The sequence below is a fragment of the Eublepharis macularius genome, chromosome 7 (genome assembly GCF_028583425.1).
Source record: "Eublepharis macularius isolate TG4126 chromosome 7, MPM_Emac_v1.0, whole genome shotgun sequence".
NCBI lineage: Eukaryota > Metazoa > Chordata > Lepidosauria > Squamata > Eublepharidae > Eublepharis > Eublepharis macularius.
The window spans coordinates 70,968,765-70,996,512 of record NC_072796.1 but is presented as its reverse complement, the minus strand read 5'-3'; the positions used below and the strand labels follow the sequence as shown (position 1 = coordinate 70,996,512).

Here is a 27,748-nt window from a genome sequence, read left to right as displayed (position 1 = left end):
TTGTTCTTTAATGTCATCCATTCTTTCAACCAAACTAGGCAGATTGCATCATGATAAAGTCTCAGATTGGGCAGTTGCATTCCGCCTCTTTCCTTTGCATCTTGTAAAACTTTCACTTTCACTCGAGGCTTCTTGCCTGCCCAAACAAAATCTGATATTTTCCTCTGCCATTTTTCAAATTGTTTGGAGTCTCTGATGATTGGTATTGTCTGTAGCAAAAACATTACTCTTGGTAACACATTCATCTTAACTGCTGCAATCCTGCCCAACCATGACAAATTCAATCTATTCCATTTAATCAAGTCTCTCTCTATCTGAGTCCATAGTTTTCCATAATTGTTTTTGAATAGATCTATGTTCTTTGCAGTTAATTCGACTCCCAAATATTTCACTTTACTTGTTACTTCACAATCCGTTGTTTCCATTAACAATTGTTGTTTCTGCTTAGTCATATTTTTGCATAATATCTTTGACTTCTTTTTGTTAATGAAGAAACCTGCCAAGTCTCCAAACTCCTTGATCTTATCTATCACTCTTGGCATGTTCTCCAATGGGTCCTCTACAATTAACATTATGTCATCCGCAAATGCTCTGACCTTATATGAATAGTCCTTTATTTTTATTCCACGAATTTCATCATCTTGACGTATTTGTATCATCAGAATCTCCAATACTAAAATGAACAACAATGGAGATAACGGGCAACCTTGTCTTGTTCCTTTACTTATCGTCAATTTCTTGGTCAATTCATCATTCACCACAATTGCTGCAGTCTGGTCTCTATAAATTTCCTTAATTGCTCTGATGAATCTTTCTCCCAATTGTAGCTTTTCCATAGTGGCAAACATAAAGTCCCAGTTTAAATTGTCAAACGCTTTTTCAGCGTCAACAAAGAAGAAACCAACCTCTTTGTCACAACGCTTGTCATAATATTCAATAGCATTGATCACTGTCCTTAAGTTGTCTCTTATTTGTCTGTCTGGCAAAAAGCCTGCTTGTTCCTCCTCTATGACTTCCGAGAGCCACCCCTTCAATCTCTCCGCCAATATCTTCGCAAAAATTTTATAGTCATTGTTGAGTAGCGATATAGGTCTATAATTTTTCACATTAGTCAGGTCTTGGCCCTCGTTTGGGATCAATGATATATTCGCTTCACTCCAAGTTTCTGGAATCCTTTGATCCCTTAAAACCCCATTCATCACCTCTTTTAGGAATGGTGCCAGTTCATTAGCCATTGTCTTATAGAATTTAGCCGTAAGTCCATCTGGCCCTGGCGCCTTTCCTAGATTTGCAGATTGTATTGCCTTACTTATTTCCTCGTCAGTTACTTCACTATTCAACTTATTTCTCCAAGCTTCCGAGATTTCTGGAAGTTTGGTTTTCTCCAAATATGACGCTATTGATTCTTTGTTTACTTCTTTTTTATTATACAGCTTAGCGTAAAATTTATAAAAGGCTCTACTAATGGTAGCCTGCTCCAAATACGTTTTGTTATCTTCGCAAATTTTATTTATTATCTTCTTTTCCCTTTTCTTCTTCAATTGCCATGCCAGGTACTTCCCAGGTTTATTAGCACCCTCAAACGCTTTTTGGTTCAGTCTTTTGAGATTCCACTCCAATTCTTTATTGCTCATTGCTGTTAGCTGTTCTTGAAGTATTTTAATTTCCTGGTATACCTTCTTTTTCCCTGGTCTCTTTTTTAGCTGTATTTCTTTGGCTTTTATTTTCTCCTCAATCTCTTGTCTTTTCTCCTCTTTCTTCTTTCTTGCTCTACCATTTAAGTCCATTAGTATGCCCCTTACAACCGCCTTGTAAGCATCCCAAACTTTATTGGTTGGTACTTCTTTATTCACGTTGTATTGTATAAAAAACTTTGTCTCTCTTCTCAGTATTTCCATATTCTCTCTTTCCTGTAACAAGTCCTCATTTATTCTCCATGCTTTCCTTTTTCTCTTTTTTCCAAATTTCCACATAATTGGGTTGTGATCTGAGCCTACCATAGGCATTATTTCTACCTCCTTAGTCCATAATGCTAAGTCTTTTGAGGCCCAGATCATATCAATTCTTGATAATGTAGAATGCCTTGCAGAATAAAAAGTAAACTGTCTGCTTTTAGGATATTCTCTCCTCCATACATCTTCAAGAGTCTCTTGTTGAATCAACTCAAAAAAAAGCTTTGGTAATAGTCCTCTTTTCTTTTGTGCCGTTGTAGTCTTTTTGTCTAGTTCCAAGTCTGTCACTCCATTGAAGTCTCCAGCAAGAATTATCTGGTCGTATGCAAGATCGTCTAAATGCTTCCTTAAATCCTCAAAGAAGCTTTCTTTTGCACCGTTAGGTGCATAAAGTCCGACTACCAACACTCTCTTTAAATTCCAAATACATTCCACTGCTACAAATCTAGCTTCCACATCTCTCATAACAAATTTTGGCTGTAGCTCCTCTTTTATGTACAACACCACTCCTCTTTTTTTCTTGTTGGAGGCCGCTACATATTCTTTGCCCAATTTTCCAGATTTTAAATATTTTACATCCTGCTTTCTGATATGGGTCTCTTGCAAACAAACAATGTCACATTTTTGTTTTAGTAGCCAGTGAAAAGTATTTTTCCTCTTATTCGGTGAGTTTAGTCCATTTACATTCCAAGATAATACTTTACACTCCATACTCATGATCTTGTTGGTAAGTCTTTTTCATTGTCCTTAATAAATCGCTCCATCTCTCGCTCAGATCTGATGCGTTTTTTGGCCCCTCCAAACTCAAAGGACACTCCTTCCGGTAACTCCCATCTGTACCTGATTTTCATGTCCTTCAAAATCTGAATTAGCACTTTATATTTTTTCCGGTCCAGTAACACTGATCTGGGCAGTTCCTTCATTATAATAATCGTCTTGCCATCAATCTCCAATGGATCTTGAAACTGTTTTGTCACAATCCTCTCTTTCATATTTCGTGTTGTAAACTGCACAATCACATCTCTTGGTAGTTTCCTCTGGGTTGCTATTCTCGAATTCACACGGTATGCCACATCTAGGATAGCCACAACTTCCTCCTCCTCCTTCCCCAGGTACTCAGCCAACACCTCAGTCATCTGTTCTTGCGCTGACTTTCCTTCCACTTCTGGCAAGCCACGAAAACGTAGCTGCTTCTCCATATGTTTAGTTTCTGCAACTGACATTCTCCCCTTCACCAATCTCATCTCTGTTTGTTGCGTGTCTGCTAAATTCTCCATCGCGTCTTCTACTGTTTTAACTCTCTGCTGCGTTCCTTGTAATTCACTTCGTATTGTTTCCATACCTTTTTTCACTTCTGACAGCTCCGACTTTACTGTCTGTGTAACCTCTTTAACCTCTTTTATCAGCTCCAATTTCGTGTCCTTAAGTTCTTTAATCATATCTAAAAGTTTTTTGTCCAGGTTTTTATCCAGGTTTTCTATTGCCGATTGCCACTCTTTTTTTGACATCGTGGGGCTTGCTTTAGCTCGCTCCCACGAATCCGCTCTCTTCCTTAACTCCGTGGCGTAAAATTTAACGTTTTTCTATTTTAAATGTCCCGGTCTTCTTATAGAAATTAAATTTTAAAGAGTCCAAAATGTCGGGCGTCTTTTCCCTATGGTTTCTCTATGATTTTGTAATCCAAGATGGCCTACTTCCTCTTCCGCTGAAGCCGCGACCCTTCCCCTTTCAAAAATGGCGATTCCCTACTTCCTGCCCTCCAGCAAGGGCCGCTTCTCTCCAGCTACTCTATTGTTATTACGCACTTCCTGTCTCCCGTCTTCCCACAGCAGATCTCGCGATGGTGTCTTTTTCTCACAGCTCCAAAGCCACAGGTATTCAAAACAATAGTCCCATTTCTTTAATAACTTCTTTAAACTTAGTCTCTTTTTAAATTCAATTCCTGCCGAGTCTTCCCCTCCTTTTCACTAGTCTGTTGCAGTTTAAAAATCTACTTTTTTTCCTCTCTGTTTTTATCAATCTGTCCCGTCTCAGAAGATAATGATCTTTACCTTCTCTTCACTTTTCTCGGGTTGTAATCGCTGTTTCGATTTTAAGTTCTCCTCTCAGCTTCTTCCCCCAATCGATGCTTGGGTATGTAGGTCTTATGCCAGCCGAATTGGCCCCAAAACTGCCGCAGAGATTATAGCCGACCCGTCGCAAGGTGGGACCTCAAGGATCGGGGGGAGACTCGTTGTGTAGAGCCCCCCCTCGTCCGAGATCTAGCTCACCCTAGGGTCTTGAGCGTTCTTTGCCTGCTCCCCGCCTGAGAGCAGTCGGCCGCGGGCTATTTTCACCCCGCCGGCCGGTTAAAACGGCAGTCCGGTCAGCTCCGCAAGTGGAGCTGCGTTAGACCTCCATGGATCCCAAACAGGAAGTCTTCACCTATATGAAGTTCTAACAGCGTTAGTGACAGTTACTGGGAAAGCTGTGTGCTGTCTTGGCATGCACAGGTGTTCTTAGCTCTAAGAATGAAATGGGCATTGCGGAATGTTTATGAAAAATTCGTCATAGGCATAAAAACTGTGAGAGGACAGTTTGAAACTGAAACATCACACCAGATCTAGGAACGGGGAGATCTGAATGTCCTAACAGGTAAAGTGAAAGCCTGATAAGATGATATGTTGGGTCTTGTGTTGCAGGAGATCTCCGTTTTTTAAAAAGGAAGTTTCTGGCCAGGCACATGGAAGCCTGATTCAGATTCTAACTAGGATGCAAGGGGAGGGGTATTTGAGCCTTTCACCTGCATCATTTTCTCAATCTAAAATGATCTAGAGGTCATATTTGTCCCACTGTGACAACTTACACGTACCAGTACATTTATTAGAGAGCTCCCAGGGCCATTTTAGATCCTGAAGATGGTATGGGGAGGAAGACATATACCCCTTCCCTTTGCACCGTGGTCCAAGCCCCCTGCTTATGCTGTTCAGTCAGGGATGGTTGCTGACTGACTGAATTGGGGCTGATTAGGCAGTGGAATAAAGATCAGGGGAAGGAGACCATTGTTGGAAGAAGTATAGAGTTGGATAAAGAAAGAAGTGTATTTAAAAAATTAGGCAAACTTCATATTGGTCCTTGGGACAAGGAGAAGTGATGAGCTGTTGGCAGAAAAAGAATCGATGGGTGAAGGAAATTTTGGAACCAGAGGTCTGTAGACCAGAGTACTCACAGAACTGCAGAAGGATTTCTGTGCTTCTAAATGATGTCTGAAAAGGGAAATTCCACAAGATCTCCAGTTGCTGCAACACAATTTGAAGTATTGTAGCACTTTAAATCATGTAGCTAAAATGATAAAACAAAAAATAAGTTGAGATAATGGGGGAGTTGCTAATTCTTCCACTTACTGTCACTTTCACATGAATATGACACTTGGAGCCACATGTTATCAGAATAGTGCTAAATTCAGCAATGACACATTGTCTATAGTCTCTATCTGCTTCAGATAAGAACAGCAGAACAGCTTAGAAAGTACTCAGCATCCATTTTCTGCTATAACCTGCAGATTTTCACTTTGCTTGCTAAACATATTCAGTAATGCTTGAAATAGTTTTTTAAATCTCCAAACACATTTTTTACATTGCAGAAGCACTCGTATATTTCTCCAGACTGTGATCATTAGAATAAGTACCAGATGTTGTGAAAAATTTCTTGTAAAATATTGCACAGCTTGATGATTTTATCTCCCATTCAAGCTTAAGTGAGAACACACAGCATAACACCTAGGTGTTATTCATTACATAAGACACATTACTATTGTGCTAGTCATTATAATTCTGGACATTTAGGATTGCATAGGTAAGGACCTATGCAATCCTATTCCTCCTTCATTCCTTCTACAGCTCTGTGAGAAATGTGACTTTTTTTCTGCTTTGCTAATAGAGAACCAAAGGGCCCTGTGGTGCAGAGTGGTAAGTTGCAGTACTGCAGTCCAAGCTCTGCTCATGACCTGAGTTCGATCCTGGCAGAAGCCAGGTTCAGGTAGCTGGCTCAGGTTTAACTCATCCTTCCATCCTTCCGAGGACCCCCATCCTTCCGATGTTAGTAAAGTGAGTACCCAGTTTCCTGGGGGTAAAGTGTAGATGACTGGGGAAGGCAATGGCAAACCACCTTGTAAAAAGTCTGCCAAGAAAACGTCGTGATCCGACGTCCCCCCATGGGTCAGTAATGACTCGGTGCTTGCACTGGGGACTACTTTTATCTACCTTTACCTAATAGAGAACCCAGGCAAAGATTGACTTTTCCTATATCCTGCTTCTGAATCTTGAGGTGGGAGCAAAGGACGATGTTTTTGAACGTTTCTTACATAAAAACTCTGCCAAAAAAACCCCTACTACTTCTGGCAGGGATAGTCTTAATCCCAACCTCTTCCCTGCTATGCTAGTGTTCCATGTACAAAGAGATTTTTTTTCCACTGAGGAAATTAAAAATGGATCCCATCCTGCAATCTGAAGTGATATCTGAAGTGAAAAAGAGCCAGTTTGGTGTAGTGGTTAAGAGCACGGGACTCTAAAGAGCCAGGTTTGATTCCCCACTCCTCCACTTGAAGCCAGCTGGGTGACCTTGGGCTAGTCACGGAAGCTCTCTCAGCCCCACCCACCTCACAGGGTGTTTTGTTGTGGGGATAATGATAACATACTTTGTAAACCACTCTGAGGGGGCGTGAAGTTGTCCTGAAGAGTGGTATAGAAGTCAAATGTTATTATTATTTATTATATTCTGCCATCTTATTCTCACCTCATGTAATATCTGCGTGTACAGTGAATATCTCATTCCATTTTGATACTGGTACAGTATCTATGCAAATACTGTCTAATAGTTAGTAGATCCATTTCCTCATTATATGTTGTGATTGATAGTACATACTCTACCCTTGTATTTTCTGTAGATATTTACCTGCCACTTGTATTTGTATGACAGGCATGATACTGTTTGACCAAGTTAGAAAATGGATTTCACAGCTTTGCCAGCAAAGTTATAAAAAATGTAACATGTAGAAATGAACCGTCTGCTTAGAATTCTCCTCAAACCTATTAAATGGGGTTTACTCCTAGGGAAGTGTTCTAAAGATGGCACTGATTAAAAAAAAAACTTCCCTACCATGATGACCCCCTCATTTCTTAACATAAAACAAAAGCTACCATTTTCTTCTGCTATGTTGATTATATCCTTGGAACAACTGCATTTATAAACTCAAATATAAATTTAGACCTCCTAGCTCAATGGTGCTACTAGGTAGAGCAAAACATTTCTCAGTGACTCTAGTGGCTGAATGTTTGTATTTTAATTGTCATAAAAATAGTCCTCTCTACTACATATTAATATGGTGATATATTAATACTGATAAAGCAAATAATGATTTATAAATGCCTTTGAGCACTCTTTATATATTCTTTGGCTGTGATCCCACAGGTTCGGACCCATGCGCCTCTAGCGGGGCTTCCCCATTGCTGTGTGTCCTCACTAAGCTTGGTCTTTCGTAGCCAGCAGTAGGAGCTGTATGCATGACGAGCAAGGAGCTGGAGTGGCTTGGAATGGATTTACAGGTCTATTGCTTACCACAAAATAAATCTGTGAACACACACAGCAGTGAGGAGCATATAATTAAAACTGGGTGAATACTAAAAAAAGAAGTACAAAACTCTGCAAGATCTGCTTTTCTGTCACAAAAGGAAATTTTATAAGAAATGGAGACTTCTACAAATCTCATAACTTTTCAGGGGTTGCTCTACTTTTCTGGAACAGTTTTTAAGTATTAATTTTGTGCACCAAAAAAGAAGGTACATAATTTTAAATAAATATGTTAGTTACATGATACGATTTTCAACTTAAGATGACAAATGTTTGTGAACTAAGAGTCTCTTCCCTCTACAAACTCTTAGCAGAAAAACCATCAAGACCCCCACCGAGAAAACCACAAGGAAATGTTCCCCTGACACCGTCAAATCCAAGAATCCCATTACAGCCTGGAGTACCTCCAGCCCCATCAAAGCCAAGGGTGCCACTATGGCCACATCCAGAAGAGCCTGTGCAACCATCTCAACAAAGAATACCTATACAGCCATCTCACCCAAATATACCTTTGCTGCCATCCGATCCACAAATAATCATACAGCCACCGTTACAAGGAATTCCTCTTCACCCAGCAGATCCCAGAACTCCTTTACAGCCATCATTACCAGGTGCATCACCTGGCCTAACTCTCTTGCCTGGTTCATCTGGGATGTTAATGGAAACTGGACAGGCAGGCCCTCCTGGTACTCTTTTAATGACAGGAAGAGGACAGTCAAAAAGTATAGATGGTCAAGATGGACAGAATAATGTGCCTGTTTCAGAAGGCTATGCTGGAGCACCAGGTGAGCAAATTTAAAAAAATGTCTCCGTGATCTTTCTAGTCAGTGACAAAATCAGCTACACTCTATCGTGAGTCAGAATCCTGAGGTCAGCTGTTCTGTGGGGGAAAGTGACCATTGCATTCTTCCAAATACAGTTGCCGGCGTAAATCCAGATGGGTGACGTCAGCATGTGTCTAAAATTGTAAGGTGGAAAGCTAAAGCTGACTTGTGAACTAGAAGTATCTAGAAATCCTGTCCACATTGTGATAATTGTTATAATGACATGTGAGAAGAGGCACTAAACACAAATGCAATGCAAGTGGAAATTGTACTGCTGATCATTACCACTTTTGTTTTTAAAATAAGAGAGGCTGAAGCTGATATCTGCCAAAATCCATGACAAACATAACTGTCAATTCTACCAGTGAAAAATATTTTGATATGGATCCTGCTGCATTACACCAAAAATGGAAGTTTTAGTGGCTAATATAAATAGCCTTATGGAATGGGATTATGACATTAAGGAAAATACTGGTCACCAGTGAGGCCGTTCCTCATAACCCCTTCTGCCCCCACACACCAGATTCCTAGGCTCTTAATGCTGAGTTTATCTTTTGATTTTGTAGTGGAAGTGTGAACATTGCAGAGGTTCATATTTGTTGAACTGCTGCTCCAAATTAGCTTCCCTCTCCCCCTTCTTCTTCACTAAACCACTTTGCTGAGAAAGCCATGGGAAACTTCAAACACAGCAGGCCCCCTGGAGAAGAGGCTCTCTACATTCTTCATGCCACTCACTTCAAAAGCTACACTCATGTGAGGGATGCAGTAATATATTAGTACTGGAATGCATCATATTTGACAAGGGATAAAAAGTACTGTAGAGTGTTTGTGTGTGTGCACTCTCTTCACATTTACTACTTTTGATTGCAGGATATCCAAAATCACGACATCCATCTACAGCTACACAAGGTAATTTAATTATTGCTCAGAATTTCTCAGCACGGATTCCTGTAACTTGTTTTCTGGTCTTTAAATGCTTTTTCTGATAGTTGGTATTTAAAAAAAATTTAATATGGTTGAGCAGATAGGAAATTGACCTGGTAATGGTTTTAAAGAAGTTCAGAGGCAAGCAAAGAGAAGATGGTTAAATGCTTCCTAGACATTTCCCAGCTATTCAACAATGAAAGAATATTTTCCTCTTCCTGTTTCCCCATTTAAGCAGCAGATCACAGCCTGATTTTCAAAATGGGGATAAATCAGTACATAGAAAAGCAGTGTGTATCATGACTGCTATGGAGGCTTATTACCCAACATACTGTTGAGGCCCCAGCATCATCTGAACTGTACAGATTTTGCATAATGCAATGTACACAGATCCAGAGATCTTAATCTAGTGCATTTAGAATCCCAGGGGTAAGCCAGTTTGGTGTAGTGGTTAAGAATGGCAGGACTCTAATCTGGAGAACTGAGTTTGATTCCCCACTCCTCCACATGAAGCCAGCTGGATGACCTTGGGTCGGTCACAGTTCTTCCAGAGCTCTCTCAGCCCCACTCACCTCACATTATGATTGTTGTGGAGATAATAATGACATACTTTGTAAACCGCTCTGAGTGGGTGTTAAGTTGTCCTGAAAGGTGGTATATAAATCAAACATTACTAATGTTATTTAATGTTATTAAACACAAAGAGACCTGCATCAGCCTACCAGAGAGACAGAACTGTTGGTTCAGCAAGAAACTATTCTGCTCTCAGCTTAACATAGTTGATTGCTAACATATTCCAGACCTCTGTCTGAGCAAGTGACTGTTGGTGTAAAATATGCAGAAAGCACATGCTGCTGCCGAATTCTCAGGGCAGCCCAGCTTGTTCATATTAGGATTTTGAATGGGCTCAATATTCAAGATACAGCAGTTTAGTAATCTAAAGTCAGATTAAAGTTTGAATAAATACGAGCTTCATAATTAGCCCTGATGAAATAATGTGCTACAGTCTTTTAAGGTAATGAATATTCAGCTTCCCAGCTGATTGGCTCATTTATAAGCGCTGTACACACAACTAGACGTGGGCACGAACCAAAAAAAATTATCGAACCAGTAGATCATGATTCGATACAGACTACGATCCCGAATTCCCGAACAGCAACGAACATCTCCTGAACCCGGATCGTGGATTGTGGAAAACGCAGCGGGGTGCGCCACTGTTCCCAGCGATACAGGAATGGTGGCTGATGCTGGCAGCCACCGGGCCTGGCAGGGGAGGAGGCGGGGGGTCTGCCTGCTCGCTGGCGGTGTCAGAGCTGCCTATCAGGGTTTGCAGGGATGAGATTGGAGTGCCCATGGCTACAGAACACCCCCTTCCCCCTCCCTCCCCTGGGTGTCTTCTCCCAACTTGTAACTGCTTTGCAGCTCCGTGGTTGGAAGGAAGCCCTGCTGATCAAGGAAAGTTGGGCTTCCATTTGGGTTTCCAGGGCGACAGAAGGAGGGCAGACAGAGCTCAGGCATTCCCCTGGCTCCGTTGCCAGGGGAATAGATTGCTGGCGCCTGAGTGTCTGGATTCCTGAACCAATCCCGAACGCCATGATTCAGGCGTCTCCCGACCACTGGATCGTTGGCCGTGGACGATCATGATCCGCTGGGGCACGATCACATGATCGCCATTTTCGTGGGGTTTTGATGCTCGTAATGCGGTTCGTGCCCATCTCTACACACAACCCTTCTGCCCATTGACTGAATGAGCACATTGGCCCCACCTACTCCCTATGCTTGAGCACTGACACATGAACACAGTGCCTATGCATGGAGGAAGTGTCCATGTGTACACAGCCACCCCATGATTGACAACGTTCAGAATGCAGCACTTGTGATAACAGGGAGGGAAAGTATGCACAAACACTTCCTCTGCATGTGCATTGTCCAGACAACCCAGTGATGTTGTGGGAAGGGTCATCAAATAAAAGGGTTATGTGTAAAGGGCTATCGTTGTGGGGCTTGAATGGTTTGCATTTGTAGGAGCAGAATTTTGACCCTTTTCGCACTTACGGTTTAAACCGCCATTTATGAGCATTCACCCCGATTGCAGTGGCTTCGGCATTGCACCTGTTCATTTCACACTGTCCACTGCAATTTCGATTTGGTGTCTGTGCTTCATTTCAAAACCTCGGTGCAATTTTGGGCTTTTGGGGCCTTGCAATTCACGTCACTTTTTTAAAAAAAATTCAGCATGCGTAGTAACGTTGCAATGTTGGAACCCTTCCCCCCTTTTTGCTGATTGGGCTGTCCCCTGCCCACCGGAGAGGCAATTGGTGGCAGAGTTCTGGGGGAAAACATGTACCACTCTCATTTTTTTAAATCAAGCCAGGAAAGGGTTAAAATGCTGCCGATTAATCTCCTCCCAGGAAGCAGAGGCTTGTTTCCAAAGAGCTGTGCAAAATGCGTGGTTTTTTTCCCCCTCTTTGGCAAAGTCTGAAACATGCCTGGGAGGGAGGGAAAAGCAGCCATTTAATCCTTTCCTGGCTTTTAAAGCCAGGAAGAAAGTGCAGGAACATTACAATGTTGCAACCCATTCTTGTCTTTAAAAAAAAAAAAGAATGTGTGTGCATACCCTAAGGGAGGAAGGAGAAAGCAGCTATTTAACACTTTCCTTGATTTTAAAGCTAGCAGGGAATTAGCAGCAAGCTTAGGAATCATTCCTGGCTTTTGAAAAAAAATAAAACAGCATGCATACCGGGAGGAAGGAAACCAACGAAGAAGCAGCCTTATGACCCTCAGCTCGCTTTACTAAAAAAAATGGTGGACAAGGAGTTCAGAGAGCTGAGGAGGGTGGGAGTGGTTAATTCTCCACAAACCAATCAGCTCCCAGGGAAAAGGAGAGGGGGGGGGAGAGAACCAAAAAGGAGGCAAAAGTGTTCACATTAGCAAAATGCGGGCCAGCTGCCAGTTGGCAGCGAACTTAAAAAAACTTCGGGGTATGTCCGCAGGGGGAAAAATCAGGGATACAGCGGACAATAAGCGGGACTGCATCCCATGACTGCTTTTAAGTGTGAAAACCTTGCAAACATGGGATGTGGAACAGGTACAAACGCGCTCTAAAAACCGAGTGCGAAATGTACCTTTGTTAGCAGGACATGCTTGTTATTTTAGTGCTGTGTCTTTTTATTGTGTTGTCTTAGTTGTATTTTTATTGCTTTTAGAAGCTGTATTGTAGGTGTATTCATTATTTTAAAAAATTATACAAGTCACTCTTTACCTTTCTTTGTGTTAGGGAAATATTTTCCCTTTTCTGGCTGTAAATACCAGGAAAAGTTAAGTATTAGTTGACCCTCACTCATTCAGTGATATGACTAGTTGGAAATATACGGCCTTTGCAAAAACACCAATTTTAGGGGGAGGGAAACAATTATTTGCCTAAGCAGCACTAATCTTTCCATGACTATTTCTGTATTCCAGGAGCAGCTATTACTTCACTGGTATCATTCTCTGCTGGTCTCACTCAAAAACCTTTCTATAATGATGTGGGTGTAGTGCACTTTAATAAAGTGCTTGTAAATGATGGCAACTACTACAACCCTAATACAGGTAGGAAAAAGTTGTATATAGAAGCCATGGGGTCTTCAGTTCATAGCAGTCTTTTGTTTTCAGTGAAGTCTTGTCAGTTTGTAGTGACCTTACCTGACTACAACTGCATTCACACAAGTACTGTAGCTTAGGCAGACAAATTGCATGTGCAGTGAACATTAAGGTGATCCTATTTCCTCAAGTATGCAAAGCCTTACCTTTACTTTAGGAAAACAGCAGATAGAACAGAGAATAGGCTGGTATATTCTATTACAAAAAAAGGGGGGACAGGCTTTTTGCATGTACTTGCTTGTTTGGATAGTTGCTCTGTGGTTTCATTAACAAGCAATATAGCCAGAACACAGCACTGGCTCAGGAGGTTTACAGATGGAGGAATTATCAAAGGATCTTACAGGATTTGTTTTTTATCCAATATATGTATTTTTTCCTGTTCAATAGGTCTGCACACTTTATACATTAGCAAGTTAACACCAACTGAGTACAAGAAGGCCTAACAGTGTTTGTATAACACACATTGAGTGGTTTTGTCACACAATATTGCTTTGACTTGTTTAAGCTGTTTTAGTAGAACGCAGCTTAGTGAGAAAACTTCATACATGAGCAAAGAGCTCAGATGTTAGTTACCCAAGTTTCAAAGTTCACACTGCAAGCTAACCTCATGTGTGTGCACATAACTAAAATCACACAAACTTAAACAAGCAGCTGCCCTTGTTGCCGATTCTGCTTATGCATTCTTACTGCTGTTGACTTCCTTAGGGTGGGGTGTTGCTGCTCCCCAATCCATCTCTTCTGAGCCAATCAAGCTATCCGTAATCAGGAATGTTTTTCCTAAAGCCTTAAATGCACTGCTGAAATAATCACTACCAAACAGTGCATCTATATTCTTTTGTATGGACTTTGGAGATACATTGAAATTACCGTTCAGTGGATAAAAATGTACAATAAGCAGGCAGAGGAGCTAAAGGAGAATGAGTTCATACAATGCCTATACAGAGCATTATTACATGAGGAATTCCTGCAACTTTGTCAAAGTAAATAAAATAGGAAAATGTCAGATTAAATGACCATTCTTCCTTCTCTGTTACACCATTTGTATCATTGTGGAAAAAAAGTAGAAAAATAAGTGCCAACTGTAATATAGTTGCCTTTTGTTTTTGTCATTTTTGCAGGGATATTTACAGCTCCATATGAAGGTCGTTATCTCATCACTGCTGTTCTAGCTCCCGAGAGGGATGACTATGTTGAAGCTGTACTGTCTGTTTCCAATGCAAGTGTCGCTCAGCTCCACACAGCTGGTTATAAGAGAGAGCTGCTTGAATATCACAAACCAAGATCAGGAAAACGAACTTGTGGTGGAACTGGGGCTTTCCAACTTGTTCTTCACCTCAAAGCTAGAGCTGAAGTAAGCATTGTTGTTACTGGAGGAAAGCTGGCCTCTACAGACTCTGATGAAATGTATTCCACTTTCAGTGGAGTATTTCTATACCCTTTGGTTTCTTATGGGTAAGGTATGTGAGCAGGAAATAGAGTAGCTATCTGGAAGAAAGTAATAAAATAGTAATCTGTTTTATTTCTCTCTCCTTTTCTACCTTCAAGCATTCTGTGGAGTGCTGCATAATTATCTTTCACATTATTTGGCTGTAATTAATTAGAACATACTAGTGAACCCTAAACTGGCATCCACTTGCCAAAAACAAAAAGGCCAATCTGGCTTTTCTCTACCTCATTGGAGCAGGTGCTTCATAAATGGAAGCAGCTGCAACTTCTGAATATTTTGGAATCCCCCCCGCCCCCGTGGAAGCCATTTTTTATTAATCCAACCTCTTGTATCAGCTATTTTGTGATAGTGGGGAATTCTTGCTATAAACGGTATAAGCTAAGCAGCCTGCTACACTGACTTCTAAAAATTAAATATTTAAAGGAAGTCACAGAAAACTTGGAATTGCTATCCTTATAAAGTCAAAGACATCTTGCCTGAAGTATGAAAATAATAAAGCAAGGAGCTAAAAAAGCTGTACTCCAAAAAGTGACTGAAATTTCTGAAGATTGCATCAAGAATGCTAAAATGGAATACTGGAAATTCACAGTAGTGGTTAATTCTTTTGGGGAAATTATCAAATGCCACGGTGTATTATATACTGGTATCTATGGCAATTCCTATAGAACGTGTCTCCTGTCCCCATACAGTTGATTCATACAGTATTGCTCTTACTTGTTATTTTTTAAAGTAAACTGTGAAGTTTCAGAGCAAAAATGCTAGTAAGTAGCGGGTAATAGTGCAATTAAAGCGTTCACTGTTTTCTGTAGTCAATTATGCAAAAACACTATCCTATCAGACTTACTAATGCTGTTAAGTATATCAGCTATGTGCAGCTAAAGAAATAACTCCCGACATGGTAAAGCCTCTTCATTTCCTTTCTTGAGCTGTGTGGTTTAAAAAAAATCATTACTTTTATTTCATAGTCCTGAAAGTCACCTTCATTAAGAACTGCTTCAAGGAACACGTTCTCTCACACCCTTAACTTGATATTTCAGGTTGAATACAGAAGTCTGTTTCTTTGTACCCCATTGCTTCGCTTGGGGTTAGGTAGGTAAACGTGCATTTCTTAGTACGTGGTGCCTTACACGATGCACACACTAGCAGTGCAGAACTTGCTACAGTAGCAGAACCAGAAACCCTACTGCAAATAGTGATGGTGGAGCTGTCATCCCTCTTTTGTCTTTTCTCCTTTGACGCAATACTGCTCTTCTCAAACTTTACTCCCCCCACTCCCCATCTCTGTAGGCACAACACTACTCTCTTGCAAAATTAGCTTGGAAGTTAAGCAACTTGCAATCCTGAGAAGAGTTACTCCAGTCTAAACCCATTGATTTCAATGGGCTTAGACTGGTATAACTCTGCTAAGGATTGCACTGTAAGACTCTACAGAATACAATCATCAATGCACGCAAACTTTCATTACAGCAAAACCAGATCTTCCTATTTCTAATGTGATCAGTTCCATCTTTTTTATAACGTACAAAGGTAACATGCAGCGACGCAGAGTTATGGGAGTCCAACAGGGTAGGGATCCTTAGCAGATTTATCACACTGTCAGATACGATTTACTTTCAAGCATTTTTTTAAAAAATTTGATCCAAACCCATACTTCATCTGTTGTTGAAGTGTGAAATTTGATTGTAACTTTCAATTGATTAGTCCCACTAATTTCATTTCATTATTGTGTTGAATAATTGCTAACTTTTATGCTTTATTCTAGTCCCTATACAATTCAGATTTAAACAAACTTTGTGCTTATCACTGTGTAGCCATTATCTTTAATCAAACTTGTTCTTGCTGTATTGCCTACAGTCTACTGCGTATAGGCATAATTAAGCTCTAGCGTGACGAATACTGAAATTAGTTCTTAAGAATATGAATTAAATCAGTCAACATGAAACAGTAAGAAGAAAAATATTGTAAGAATGAACCCTAGTCCACTTCATTTAACTGTGGTGTCAATTATCTGTCACTAGTTTGTTAACAATTGATCCAATTTTGTAATAGAAAGGTTCCCCACCCCCAGTATCTGTTTGTTACCTTCTTGATGTCTTGTCTTCCCCTTATTACAAATTGTTGACATTTCATAGCGCTAGATAGAGAAAATGCCATGCTCAGCTTGACTGCACTGATTTCAGCCTCCAAGAATTACCTTCTTACCTGTTTGCTGTATTCACATATTGCTAGGTCATAGTGCTGGTTCTACAGTTGATAAATTTGCTAAATATGGGTTTCGCTTTGCTCACCATATCACTGCCTTGGTGATCTAAAACTTTCAGTTCTCCTGTCAGCCAGAATGCAACTGTATATTTAACTAAAAGACCTTTCAGAAAACTCAATACAGGCCCCAGTCCTTATTCCTGCTCCCAATGTAAGACTATTTCTTCTGCTTTATTGGACTACAGGCGTGTTCACGCAGGTTTCATTTTGAGCTCTACCGGCAGCAACTATAAACCACAAACAGCAACATTCTTAGGTAATGTTTTATTGTCAGTATAATTAAACACAGAAGTGACTTATTTTACTAACATAACAGTTTTTACAAAATACTGTACTGGAATGTTCACCAGTTAATAACTGAGCAAAACTAAATCAAAGCAAAAATATTTATAACACAATTATCAGTATTTAAATAGAATATACTGAAGAGTTCTCTTTTTCCCTTGCATTCAAAACCAACCAAAATGCAGACTTTTTGACTGAATAAAAAAAAAGTCCAAGTCGAGGTTTTGCTGATTAACAAAAAATTCTTGGCAACAAGGCATGCCCCTAAATTATGAATTCCAATATATTTCTCCGTTTGAATATTTTGCATTAGTTGCCTTCAGGAACACTTTTATTTCAATCACCAACTTAGATTTCATATTCACAGAATCAATTCAGAGTTCCTCAGCTGAAGAACCATATTGGAGTTTGAGTAGAGGTAACAATTCTTGAAACATTTTTATTTTAAAGAGTAATATTTCAAAGAATCACATCTCCCCTTGAATATTAAGAAATACAGTCCCCCCCACAACTAGTTTTGAACACATCAATGAAATAAGAAACCTAGACATATACATTGTAATACAAATTTGATTGTTTTCTTGCATAATGGACAGCATTTACCTTGTTCATTTCTACACAAATGCTGCAAGGTTTTAGGCTATGATTTCTCAGCCCCTTACTTGAAAACTGTCATAGTATATTTGTATGACATTTCAAGTAATAATTTCTGCAGCACAAGCTGCTCAGTACATTTCCAAAGTAAAAGGAAATGCATTTCCAAAACAGCTTTTAAAAGGCTGTTTTCCCATGAACATAAATGTTCAACTCTTTCATGGAAAGAATTAGCTAACTTGTGCAGATCTGAAATAGACATAGTACAAGCTTTGTTTCCCAATACCAATTTTAGATAATCTATTTCCACTACAAGAAGGAAACATTAAGGAGGCCTCTTAAGCACAAAGATTTGTGAATACTGGGCACAGTCTACCACTGGACAGCTCTAGAGTCATTGAGGTAAAATCCAAACTTAATATTTAAAGATCTGCATGATGCTATCCAAATCCAGACTTTGACATTATAAATTATAGCACATTATTTTTAAGAAGTGCATATTAATTTCAAAATAATGTTTGGATCAAGATGACTCAAGAGCACTCTTCAGCATTAAACATACAAATAACAGAATTTTCCCAGTCTAAGTATATAAAAGAATTCTTCTTCCAGAAGCCTTTTGGAAATTGTTATAGTCAAAAACAGCTCATGGATCTCTCCACTCCAATCACTTTTTCACATTTCAGAGTGCTTTACATAAAGTAAGATAAAAAGGTAAGTGAGCAGATTCCAACTGCTGAAATGGATTTCATCCAGTATAGCAAATTTTGTTTTGATGGCATTCTACAATTCACACTGCCCTTGCACTAGAAAAAATGTACTTTATCAAATTAGTTCTACCTGGATGACAAAAATCATGTTGAAATTACACAGCTGTCCATTCTAGTGTTAGGAATTGCAAGGTCTAGAAATTTGCTGTGTTTACGCCTACTGATCCATATAACAGTTCATTCTTCTTGGGTGCATTTTCTAAACAGTTTCACTGAAGAACAAGCCTCGATTCTCTTCTACCTTTGTGAAAGATCCCGAGGAGCCTAGTCATGCTTCTACTGAGAACCAGAGCTGCACCTAGCCCTTCAGCATTGTTAGGGAAGCAGACTTAAAATAAAAACCTGCATCAGGAATTGTTGGAGTTGTAAATTAAAATGTTATATCTGACAAGAGAATAGGAAGTTTTGATATATGTATATGGATCTTCTGGGCAAATAGGAAAAGCATCAGTCATAGCCAAGTGGTGGCAGCATTTCACTTCTGCCACTTCCTTCAGATATAGACCTAGCTAACTTCAAATTAATGATGACTGTAAAAAAAAACCTTAAATTTTCCAGTTTGTTTGGTTTTGCTCGTGATGTACTACAACAGCCTGGCAAGGGAAGGGCTAAAACTTACCCAATCTGCTGTTTGGTTTACAGACATCGCTCAACTGACTTGCAAAAATTAAAACAAATTAGAGAATGTAAGACAACTGGCTACTTAAATCAGGACTTAAGTTGCTTTTGGATCTACTGTGCTACTAATAATAAAGGATTTGGTCCAAACTGACGTTTACAGCACATACTCATAATTTTTCACTTCAGTCCCATTGTCCCATGCCTCTTTTACTGAACTGAAGAATCCCAATACACACAGAGTTCTGGCAAGGCTAAACAGTGGTCCCAGTTTTAAGGACTGATTATATACATTACCTTTTTGTTATATGGCAAGAGTTTATCCCTGAATGTTTTCTGTATATTTTGCTTACTGACCTATGTAGTGTGCACAGACTAAATGAGTTTAAGAAGTGCCAAATATAGCAGCAAAGGTTTTCTTACCCTCGCTGCAGATTTCCAATTTCATATAGCAGCTAAGGATTCATATATATGTATACCACAAGTAACGAAAGGCTTATTAGATAGCCCGATCACTGTATGGTTTAAAAAAATGTTACAAGGCAAAGCAATTATGAGAATGTGCTACTACAGTACCATCTCCACTTCTACCATCGCTACTCTGATGCAGCAAAATGACTATCAAGCAGTAATTACTTAATAAATGCTTAAGACATTAAGGAATTTAACCATAAGAGTTTCAGATATCACATCTGAAACAGCTTAAGTAATTCAGTACTAGATAATGATTCCTATATTGGGCCTAACAGTGTCTATAATCAGTTCAACATACATTTTCTGTTTAAGATGATAATATTAAGGATACAAGAGCACAAATCACCACATGCATCCAGTAAGATTTGTATATATGAAATTGAAGAGCTGTCCCTAAATTCCCACACTATGCTGTTTTCTAATCTCTTGATGGCCTGCTATCTAAAAGACTAGTTACCATTCCAGTGCCTTATTCAGTAAGGAAATCTAAAGAACAGAGAGATTAGCCTTCCATTTCACTGACTTGTACCAAACCCATGGCGTTTTCTATATTTAATAAGACACATGGTACCAAAGGATAAAGAGGCCTCTCTCTAGAAAGAGGTGCTGTGTGAGCAAATGCTGTTCAAACGAAATCATCTATGTTCACCTCTGGAAGTGGTTCTCTCCAAAAGCAAAAAGAACTGAATTCTGGGCACACAAAAGCAGAATTCTGCTCCTTGTTAAGAAGTGGGAACACGTGTTCTACAAGTTCACTGAGTCTGTAATATCTGTATTAAAGAAGAAATTAGAAAAATAGTTATCCTTATTTCAGTGCAGTCAAGATGCAGTGCTGCAACAAATGTCTACAAGATCAATCGTATAACTGCTTGCTTAAAAGAGAGCTCCACTGAAAGTTCCATTACCTACTCTAAAGTTTGTGTGATTATATAGGATCTTAACCCTAGAACACAGTTCATGCACAAGCAATGTTTCTGTTTAATCAGTTTAATAGTTTAAATGAGGCTAGCAAATGAACTAAACTCACTTTCCTAAAATTGTATTCAAGCCCAGTCAACTAAGTGACGCATTTGCTTTCAGATTGCTTTTAAAATCTTATACTTACGAAGACTTGTTTCCCTTTGTTTGTTCCTGGATTAGTTCACCCTTTGGGTTGACTGTGAATATTCGACAGTCAGGAACTCCCACTTGCACATAGGCGTATACATCCTAAAGATTACAAGAAGATCATCACACTTGCATTTTGTTTTCAAACAACAATTTTCTGAGTTGTCTTAATGTCATGCTACAAAATTCATGTGAGTACACTCAGAGGTACACATATTTAGTCAAGACAGATACATTCTACAGCATGTGAATATGTATTTATTTCACATTCCCCAGCATCTAGAGGAGCAGATTCTCTTTCAAATTATGCTATACCAGTGCCACTCTCTCTTTTTTGTTTGTTTGAAAGAACAGGACAGGCCAACAGCAGGGTAGGCCTAAACTGACAAATTTTGGGGAAACCCCTAGAGATAAAATGGAGATTAAGCTTAATTTACCACAGGAGGCTCAGGTTCCCAAATGCTTGGGAGAGAAAGATCTTTACAAAGACAGAGAACAAAAGGTTAGGAGAGAGAAATTTGGTGTAAGAAACTTTAACCTTTTTTGGATTAAGAGTGCAAGCCAGAAAAAAAGTAATTAGTAGCTTCACAGATTCAATCACAATGAAGTCTGTTGTGGAATAATTGATTTAACTACTGCAAAAGTGGAAGGAACAAACATACAATAGAAGTTATGAATGCGGGTGTGCAGGGACAGAAAGATTCATTTTTTCTGCTTCAGAATTTCCAAAGCGGGGAAAAAAATCAGAAATAAGCGATTTCTGAAGTGGCAATTGCTGCTGCATTGGTATGCTCCATGAGGATTCGGAGCACACTGAAACTTCCTGCCCCACCGTTTATTTCACCCAATAGGAAGGGAAAGAGGGGGGTTCCCTCCTCCCCCTCCCATTGGCCAGTTGAAGTTCAAAGGGCCCTTTCTGTGCTGCTTGCATGTGGCAGGGAAAGGGCCCTTTCCGTGCTTCAGCTGGCTTGCGGGGGGGGATATCCTCCTCCACCGGTCAGCTGAAGCCAGCTGCTGGATTTGAAAGTGCTCCAAAGCTTCCGGAAGTGACCTGAGTTGCTTTGGGAAACTTTGATTTGAAAGTCCTGAATCTTTACAAATTGGATCCGATTCAGGTATTTATCCCGAATCGTACACCCCTAGTTATGAATACACTGGTAAGGCTAAGCTTGAAGAGCAGTAATTATTTAGTTTACATTTTTAAAACTCCTTACAAAGTTACAAAGACTAATTCCATGCCCACCCTTTTAAACATGAAAACACAAACATTTCGATTCATTGTTAGGATGATGCAAGACTTACATTAGGCCTGTTTCCAAAAGCAGCATAGAAAGGTTGTTCACATGGAGCAAACAAGTTCTTGATATCATTTAAACACTCAATTTTGAACTTCTCTGGCTTCTTTTCTATCACTTCCCTGAGGGGGAAAAATGAACTGTAACAAATACCCTATTATTTAGTTCAGTGTTTGCAGCCCAAGATGATATTTTTGTAAACTTTGAAGAAACTTACTACTGCTTCCCTGAACTGTCTGTCTTTCATTGAAGTAACGAGGATGGATTAACACAGTTAAGACCAGTACTTACTGTATTCCTCTTGTGATTCTTCCTGTGTACAAGACTGCATGGAAAAACATCTGCATGCATCAGGCTGTACAAAGCAGCCCTTTTTCTCCAGAAGGCCTGAAGTTTTTCAAAGGTGTTTTTGTTCTAAATGTGAAGCTATTGAAAATTCCAGTACAGCTTGTCTCAAAATGTTCACCCAAATCCTAGATTAATTCATTTAAAATTATTTTACTTATATATGTGCCTTTCTCCCAGGCATCTGGATATTCAAGTTACAGCCGGTTCTCTCCTATCCTATCCTATCCTATCCTATCCTATCCTATCCTATCCTATCCTATCCTATCCTATCCTATCCTATCCTATCCTATTATGCCACATTCTAGAGTGACCAAGAAGAACAACTTAAAGCGATGCATATTGCAGCCAGCTTGTTTCTTAACAGTTTGAATCACCAGAGACTCGGAACAGTTTAACCCCAACCCTAATGGTTCCCTTTATTTTCTCCAACATTAAATGAATGCCTGCCATGGAAGGAAAAGGTAAATGCTCTGTAATGGTGGGGGATGGAGAGTGTCAGGTGGATGCTGTAGGAAGGATGAGTGCCAGAGAAATGCTGGTTGCAAAGAGAGAGGAATGACAAGAACTACGGAAAGAATGAAACCAATAAACAGAGCAGGAAACAAGAAGAGGGGAAAGGGATAGGGGAAAAGGTTGGAGTCCTCCTTTCACCCCCAGTCCCTTTGTCTATATGCAAAAATTACATGGTCTTTTGCTAGTTTTAACTTAGCCCTCTGAATGACTTTTCTACACAGCAGCCTATATAGAAAGATTTGAAAAAAATTATTATTCACAGGATATTAATAAAAAGCAGAAGGCAATGATACATTTCCACTCGACAAGGGTGGTGTGGACTTCAGTTTTGCACTACAGTCTTGATCAACTGACAAAAAGTGGTTTTCGGGATCAGATCATGTTCCAGCAACCATTAGGTAGTCCATAAACATTAACAGTACTATGTATTGTCGAAGGCTTTCACGGCCGGAGAACAATGGTTGTTGTGGGTTTTCCGGGCTGTATTGCCATGGTCTTGGCATTGTAGTTCCTGACGTTTCGCCAGCAGCTGTGGCTGGCATCTTCAGAGGTGTAGCACCAAAAGACAGAGATCTCTCACACTGAGAGATCTCTGTCTTTTGGTGCTACACCTCTGAAGATGCCAGCCACAGCTGCTGGCGAAACGTCAGGAACTACAATGCCAAGACCACGACAATACAGCCCGGAAAACCCACAACAACCATCATTAACAGTACTGAACTAAAAGTGAAAAATCAATCTCTGGCATGCCCACTCCTGTCCTAGGCTAACTTTCCTATCCAGCACAAGCCTTTCCTGTGGCGGATACAAGTGAAATATTTAGAACCCACAACAACTTACTGAAGAGCATGACAGACTATTATACTATAATAAAGCCAAATTTACCACAAGCGGCATAACTTCAAAAATATTGTCTTTTGTTTACATACCTATGAAAAGCAGAGAACAAACTGCTAGGAGACAACATCAAGGGACCCCTGGGCAGGATTGTTCCTTTGTCATTGACCCAGTGCAAGTACCCCCTTGTCATATCTGCCATTCCTATGGCACGAGCAGAACAATACAGAAACTTGTAGCCATTCCTAAGGAACAAAAATGTGCTTCATTTATATTTTAGATTAAGAATATTTCTCTTAACAGGGTAGATTCTTGTAACACTGAGAGGTCCCACTCAAGGTGGCAATCCTACTGCACGGGCAAAGCTGATGCAGGTCTTCCAACTCTATTAAAACTTTACCCTACAAAACAGCTGATGGGATAAAGGTGTTTTAATGAAGATTCTAGCCAGAAACTACTCTGCATAGAACTTGGTACTTATTCCCTTACTATGATCAGTACACTCTAAATCATTTTAAAATGTTCTTACAGTGGTCTTTTTGTGAGGCTTAAAATACCCAGAATCAGGGCTTTTTTTGAGGGGGAATGTTCCGGAATGCAGTTCCAGAACCTCTCTAAAGAGGTCACATCTGGTGGCCCCGCCCACCAGATTCCCTTGCCTCCTGGAGCCCCAGCGTCTCTTTAGCTTCTAGCAGTTCTGCACCAAGTCTGCACCATTTAGAGGCGAGTCCCCCTTGCCCGCCTGCCTGCCCCAGCTTGCAGAGGCACTTTGCAATCCCCACAGGCCAGCTGGAGGTGTGTGTGTTAAAGTTTAAATGCATAAATATTTTACAGGAATATTGCAAGCAGATTTACTTAGAGCCTTTGGTGCACACAGCCGTATATCCACTTTTTTTGCAAGCTGTTTTTTAAAACTTTCACCTTCGTAGTGGAAAAATGTGTAGGTGAAAATGCTCTTGAGACTAGAAGAGCCCCAAGACTTCATTAGCATAGAAAAAAGTGGGAGCTTGCAGCATTATAGGGCTACCCCTTCTCTTCCTGTCCTGGAGAGCTCAAAGAGACCACATGGCAGTCCTGGGAAGGGGGCTGTTGTTAGACTTCCAATATGCAAATGCCTCGTTTTGGCACCAGCCAGCCCCATTCACACTTGCTGCAGTTCTCTTCAGTGCCTTTTTTGATCCAAGCCGAGAGGTGCATTTTTCCTTGAGCAGCTGGTTGTTCAGGTAAAGGGGCTTCCTCTGGAACACTTCCTCTCCCCCTTCTCCCCCACACCCTTCCAAAACTGTGTAAAAATCACCCCCCCCCCCATTTTTGGAAGGACTCGCTGTTAAGGCTGCTTTGGAAGCAGCCAGAGCAGTAGGCTTGGTATGTCAATGGTTTGGCAAAGTTTCCTCCTATGGGAAGTGAAAAAGGCAGAAGAAAGCAACAGACCGGCAGTATGGGGAGCTGAGCTGCCTTTTGCAGCTGCAGCGGAGCAGGGGGATGTAATTGATTTGCAGGTCTGTTTGTGAAAGTTTTGTGAGTTGCTGAAAACTAAGTAGCTTCATTAAAATCTATCTGTATTTATAGATTCTAAGTAGGCTACCTGAAGTTGAAACGTTTGGGGAAGGAACAGAAGCAGGGACTTGATTGGAAGGAGATCCTTGCTTCTTTGATGTTTGGTGTGACTAGTGCTGATGATCCTCCTATGCAAAATTCTCCCAGATCCCTCAGTGGGATGATGCCCTTTGGTTTGCACTCGGATCATACAGACTTGAGTGTAAGCCCATTGAATTCCATGGGGTTGACATTGGAGTAATAATGCATAGGATGCTGACTGTTGCTATCCTTCAAGAGGGATGTACTAAAAGGAATGACAGGATTGCCCATTGGAAATAATGGGAGAGGCTTGAAGGCCCACTGGAAATAATGGGAACCAGGAATGCCAGTTTACTTGCATGGGCTCCACTGAAATACATGATAGCCTCCCAGGGGCTGTCATTCCACTCAGGGGCCTGTCATTCCAGTCCCAGAGTGCTTCTTCTACTCCCAGGGGCTGTCATTCCCCTCGGGTCTATGATTCTAGCCTCAGAGCCCTTCTGATACTCCCAAGGGTTGTTATTCCACTCTGGAGCCTGTCATTCCAGTCCCTGAATAATCTATCTGGGCCCAGAGACCTTTCTGTAAAATCCATTCCACATTTTCTTTGCAGTTTTTTTTTTTTTGCTGTAATGTATTTCAATAGAGCCTATGCAAGAAAACTGGCATTCCTGTTTCCCATTATTTCCAATGGGCCTTCAGGCCTCTCCCATGATTTCCAATGGACAATCCTGGTATTCTTTTTAGTATATCCCCCTTCAAGAGGTGGAGAGAGCTACTCATCAATTCAAGGAGATGGCTTAATTCTGCTGCTCAGGTATTCTAGAACCAAGGTGTTTTTCTGGTTTCTTATAATTTGTGGTTTGAGATGTACTGATGGTTCAACATTTGCTTGAACTTTTTGTCTTCATAAAAAAACCCGAGGCTAAAAAACTGTGCCTTGCTTTAAAAAAGTTGCTCTGTTGCCTCGTGTCAGAGACTGACATGCACAATCATTCTTGTTTGCCTTATGGGATACTTCTGAGAGAAAACCTGTGGGTGGGTGGATAGGGCTGTTTTCTGGAAATGTCTTCAGTGTTTGCAGGTGACAGCTTCTATATGTGACATTGTGCACAATCCTTTCTGAAAATAGATTGGAGTTGATAGGTGCATGAATGCATGGATTTGTGACAGGTGTGCTGTTTCTGACACTTGACTACACCAGAATCAGGTGGCAAGTTTCAAGTGGATCACAATCTGCAGTTGAACTTTGGAACTCATTGCTGCATAATGATTTTTTTAAAGCTATGGACAGTGTATTAACAGTTGCTGCTAAAATAAACCCCTCCTTCTTAGAGATGTTGGAGTTGGATGTGGGTATGGACAGAGGCACTGATCTCGAAGCCACCTGTGCCAGTCAATAGAACACTAAGCTAGGTAGTCCATTGACCTAAGCCAAGTGCTTATTGTGAGATATGACTCTTGCATGAGCCAGACTCTTTCCTGTTCCAGTGTCTGAACTAGAACAATTGCAAACTGGTACAATCAGGCTGACGTTAAGATCTTTTCAGTCACTTCCATTTTCACAGTGGAACCTGGGTCTGCTTCATATTGGCAAGTGCATATTATGAAATGGGACAGGATAATGCTGAATTCATTGGTGTTAGTGCCACTCTGTATATAAACGGACCAAAGATGCTTCCCCTCGTGCCCTGTTCCCCCTCCCTTGTTTCTGTGTCAGTCCAAGCAGGGCCATGTATAGTGGCTCTTATTGGGGGAGAGGTTAAAGTTTAAATTGCCCTCCCCCCCCAAAAATAATTCATGCAAAACCTTCCATGTGGTGAAAACAACTAGAATCCAGTTAACAGTGTCCTGTATTGGTAGAATCTTTTGAGTGGACTGTGAGTTTGTGGAATACTTAACAATAAATCAAACAAATTCTCTCTAGTCCCACTGCCCCTAACTTTTAATTTAATATCCACCACCAGTACACAATACAGAATTTTAGCAATTGGTTGTGTGTGAATAAAATGATTGGATTGTATATGTGATTATGTCTGGAGAGGGAGACGGCAAAAGTCATCTAAAAGAAACACAATATGCACAGAGGAAATGAAATACAAAGACATTACTTCGAGGAGCTAAAACACTTTTCTTTCCCACTTCTTTGTTTTTAAAAATTGGTTTTCATTTTATTGTATGTTGATACATAGTCAGATTTCTCTGTACACCCTCAAAGTAGATTTCTGCTCACAAAGTAGATTTCTGGCTCACAACATTGCACCACTTAGAGGGAACATTGCTGCCACGTAAGGGGCAGAGAGGCGAGCAGGCCCAAATCACCTGCTCACCTCCCTATGCTCCTGGGGGGGTGGCTGCACCCTGCGCGACGATGCCACTTTCTGGGAAGTGATGTCACTTCCAGGAAGGGATATCATCACATGTTCCTGGGACCGCACTCGCATATGGTGCCCTTGAGTTCCACCACCTCTTTTCCCAGAAAAAAAGCCCTTCCCCAGAATGATTTGCCAGTGCAGCTATCTATAGTTTATAAGTTTATAAACTTCGACATCAAAGTATTTTTCTTGTAGGAAATTTGTAAAATTTAAGAGGCCTTTAAAATTTCAGACTTTAAGAACTTGAACTAGAAGATCAACACTGCAGACTTACGGAACACCTCTAGGCACATTTT

At 40.4% G+C, this 27,748-nt stretch overlaps 2 protein-coding genes across 3 annotated transcripts in view; one reads left to right on the top strand and one right to left on the bottom strand.

Annotated features, from left to right (window-relative positions):
• The window catches only part of EMILIN2 (elastin microfibril interfacer 2), a 54,181-nt gene extending 37,380 nt beyond the window's left edge, over nt 1–16,801 (top strand). The window contains exons 5-8 of one of the 2 annotated variants that reach the window (XM_054984627.1): nt 7,874–8,344; nt 9,254–9,292; nt 12,770–12,898; nt 14,068–16,801. In XM_054984627.1, coding sequence (XP_054840602.1) covers nt 7,874–8,344; nt 9,254–9,292; nt 12,770–12,898; nt 14,068–14,405 — 977 coding nt within the window. In that variant the 3' untranslated portion in view covers nt 14,406–16,801. Of the gene's footprint in view, nt 1–7,870; nt 8,345–9,253; nt 9,293–12,769; nt 12,899–14,067 lie in introns of both variants that reach the window. The other variant, XM_054984626.1, reaches the window with a different exon arrangement.
• A 106-nt stretch (nt 16,802–16,907) lies between these two features.
• The window catches only part of LPIN2 (lipin 2), a 44,930-nt gene continuing 34,089 nt past the window's right edge, over nt 16,908–27,748 (bottom strand). Inside the window, exons 17-20 of the mRNA XM_054984628.1 lie at nt 23,592–23,744; nt 21,809–21,923; nt 20,505–20,608; nt 16,908–20,169 (exon numbers count right to left, since the gene is read on the bottom strand). Coding sequence (XP_054840603.1) covers nt 20,025–20,169; nt 20,505–20,608; nt 21,809–21,923; nt 23,592–23,744 — 517 coding nt within the window. The 3' untranslated portion in view covers nt 16,908–20,024. The remainder of the gene's footprint in view (nt 20,170–20,504; nt 20,609–21,808; nt 21,924–23,591; nt 23,745–27,748) is intronic.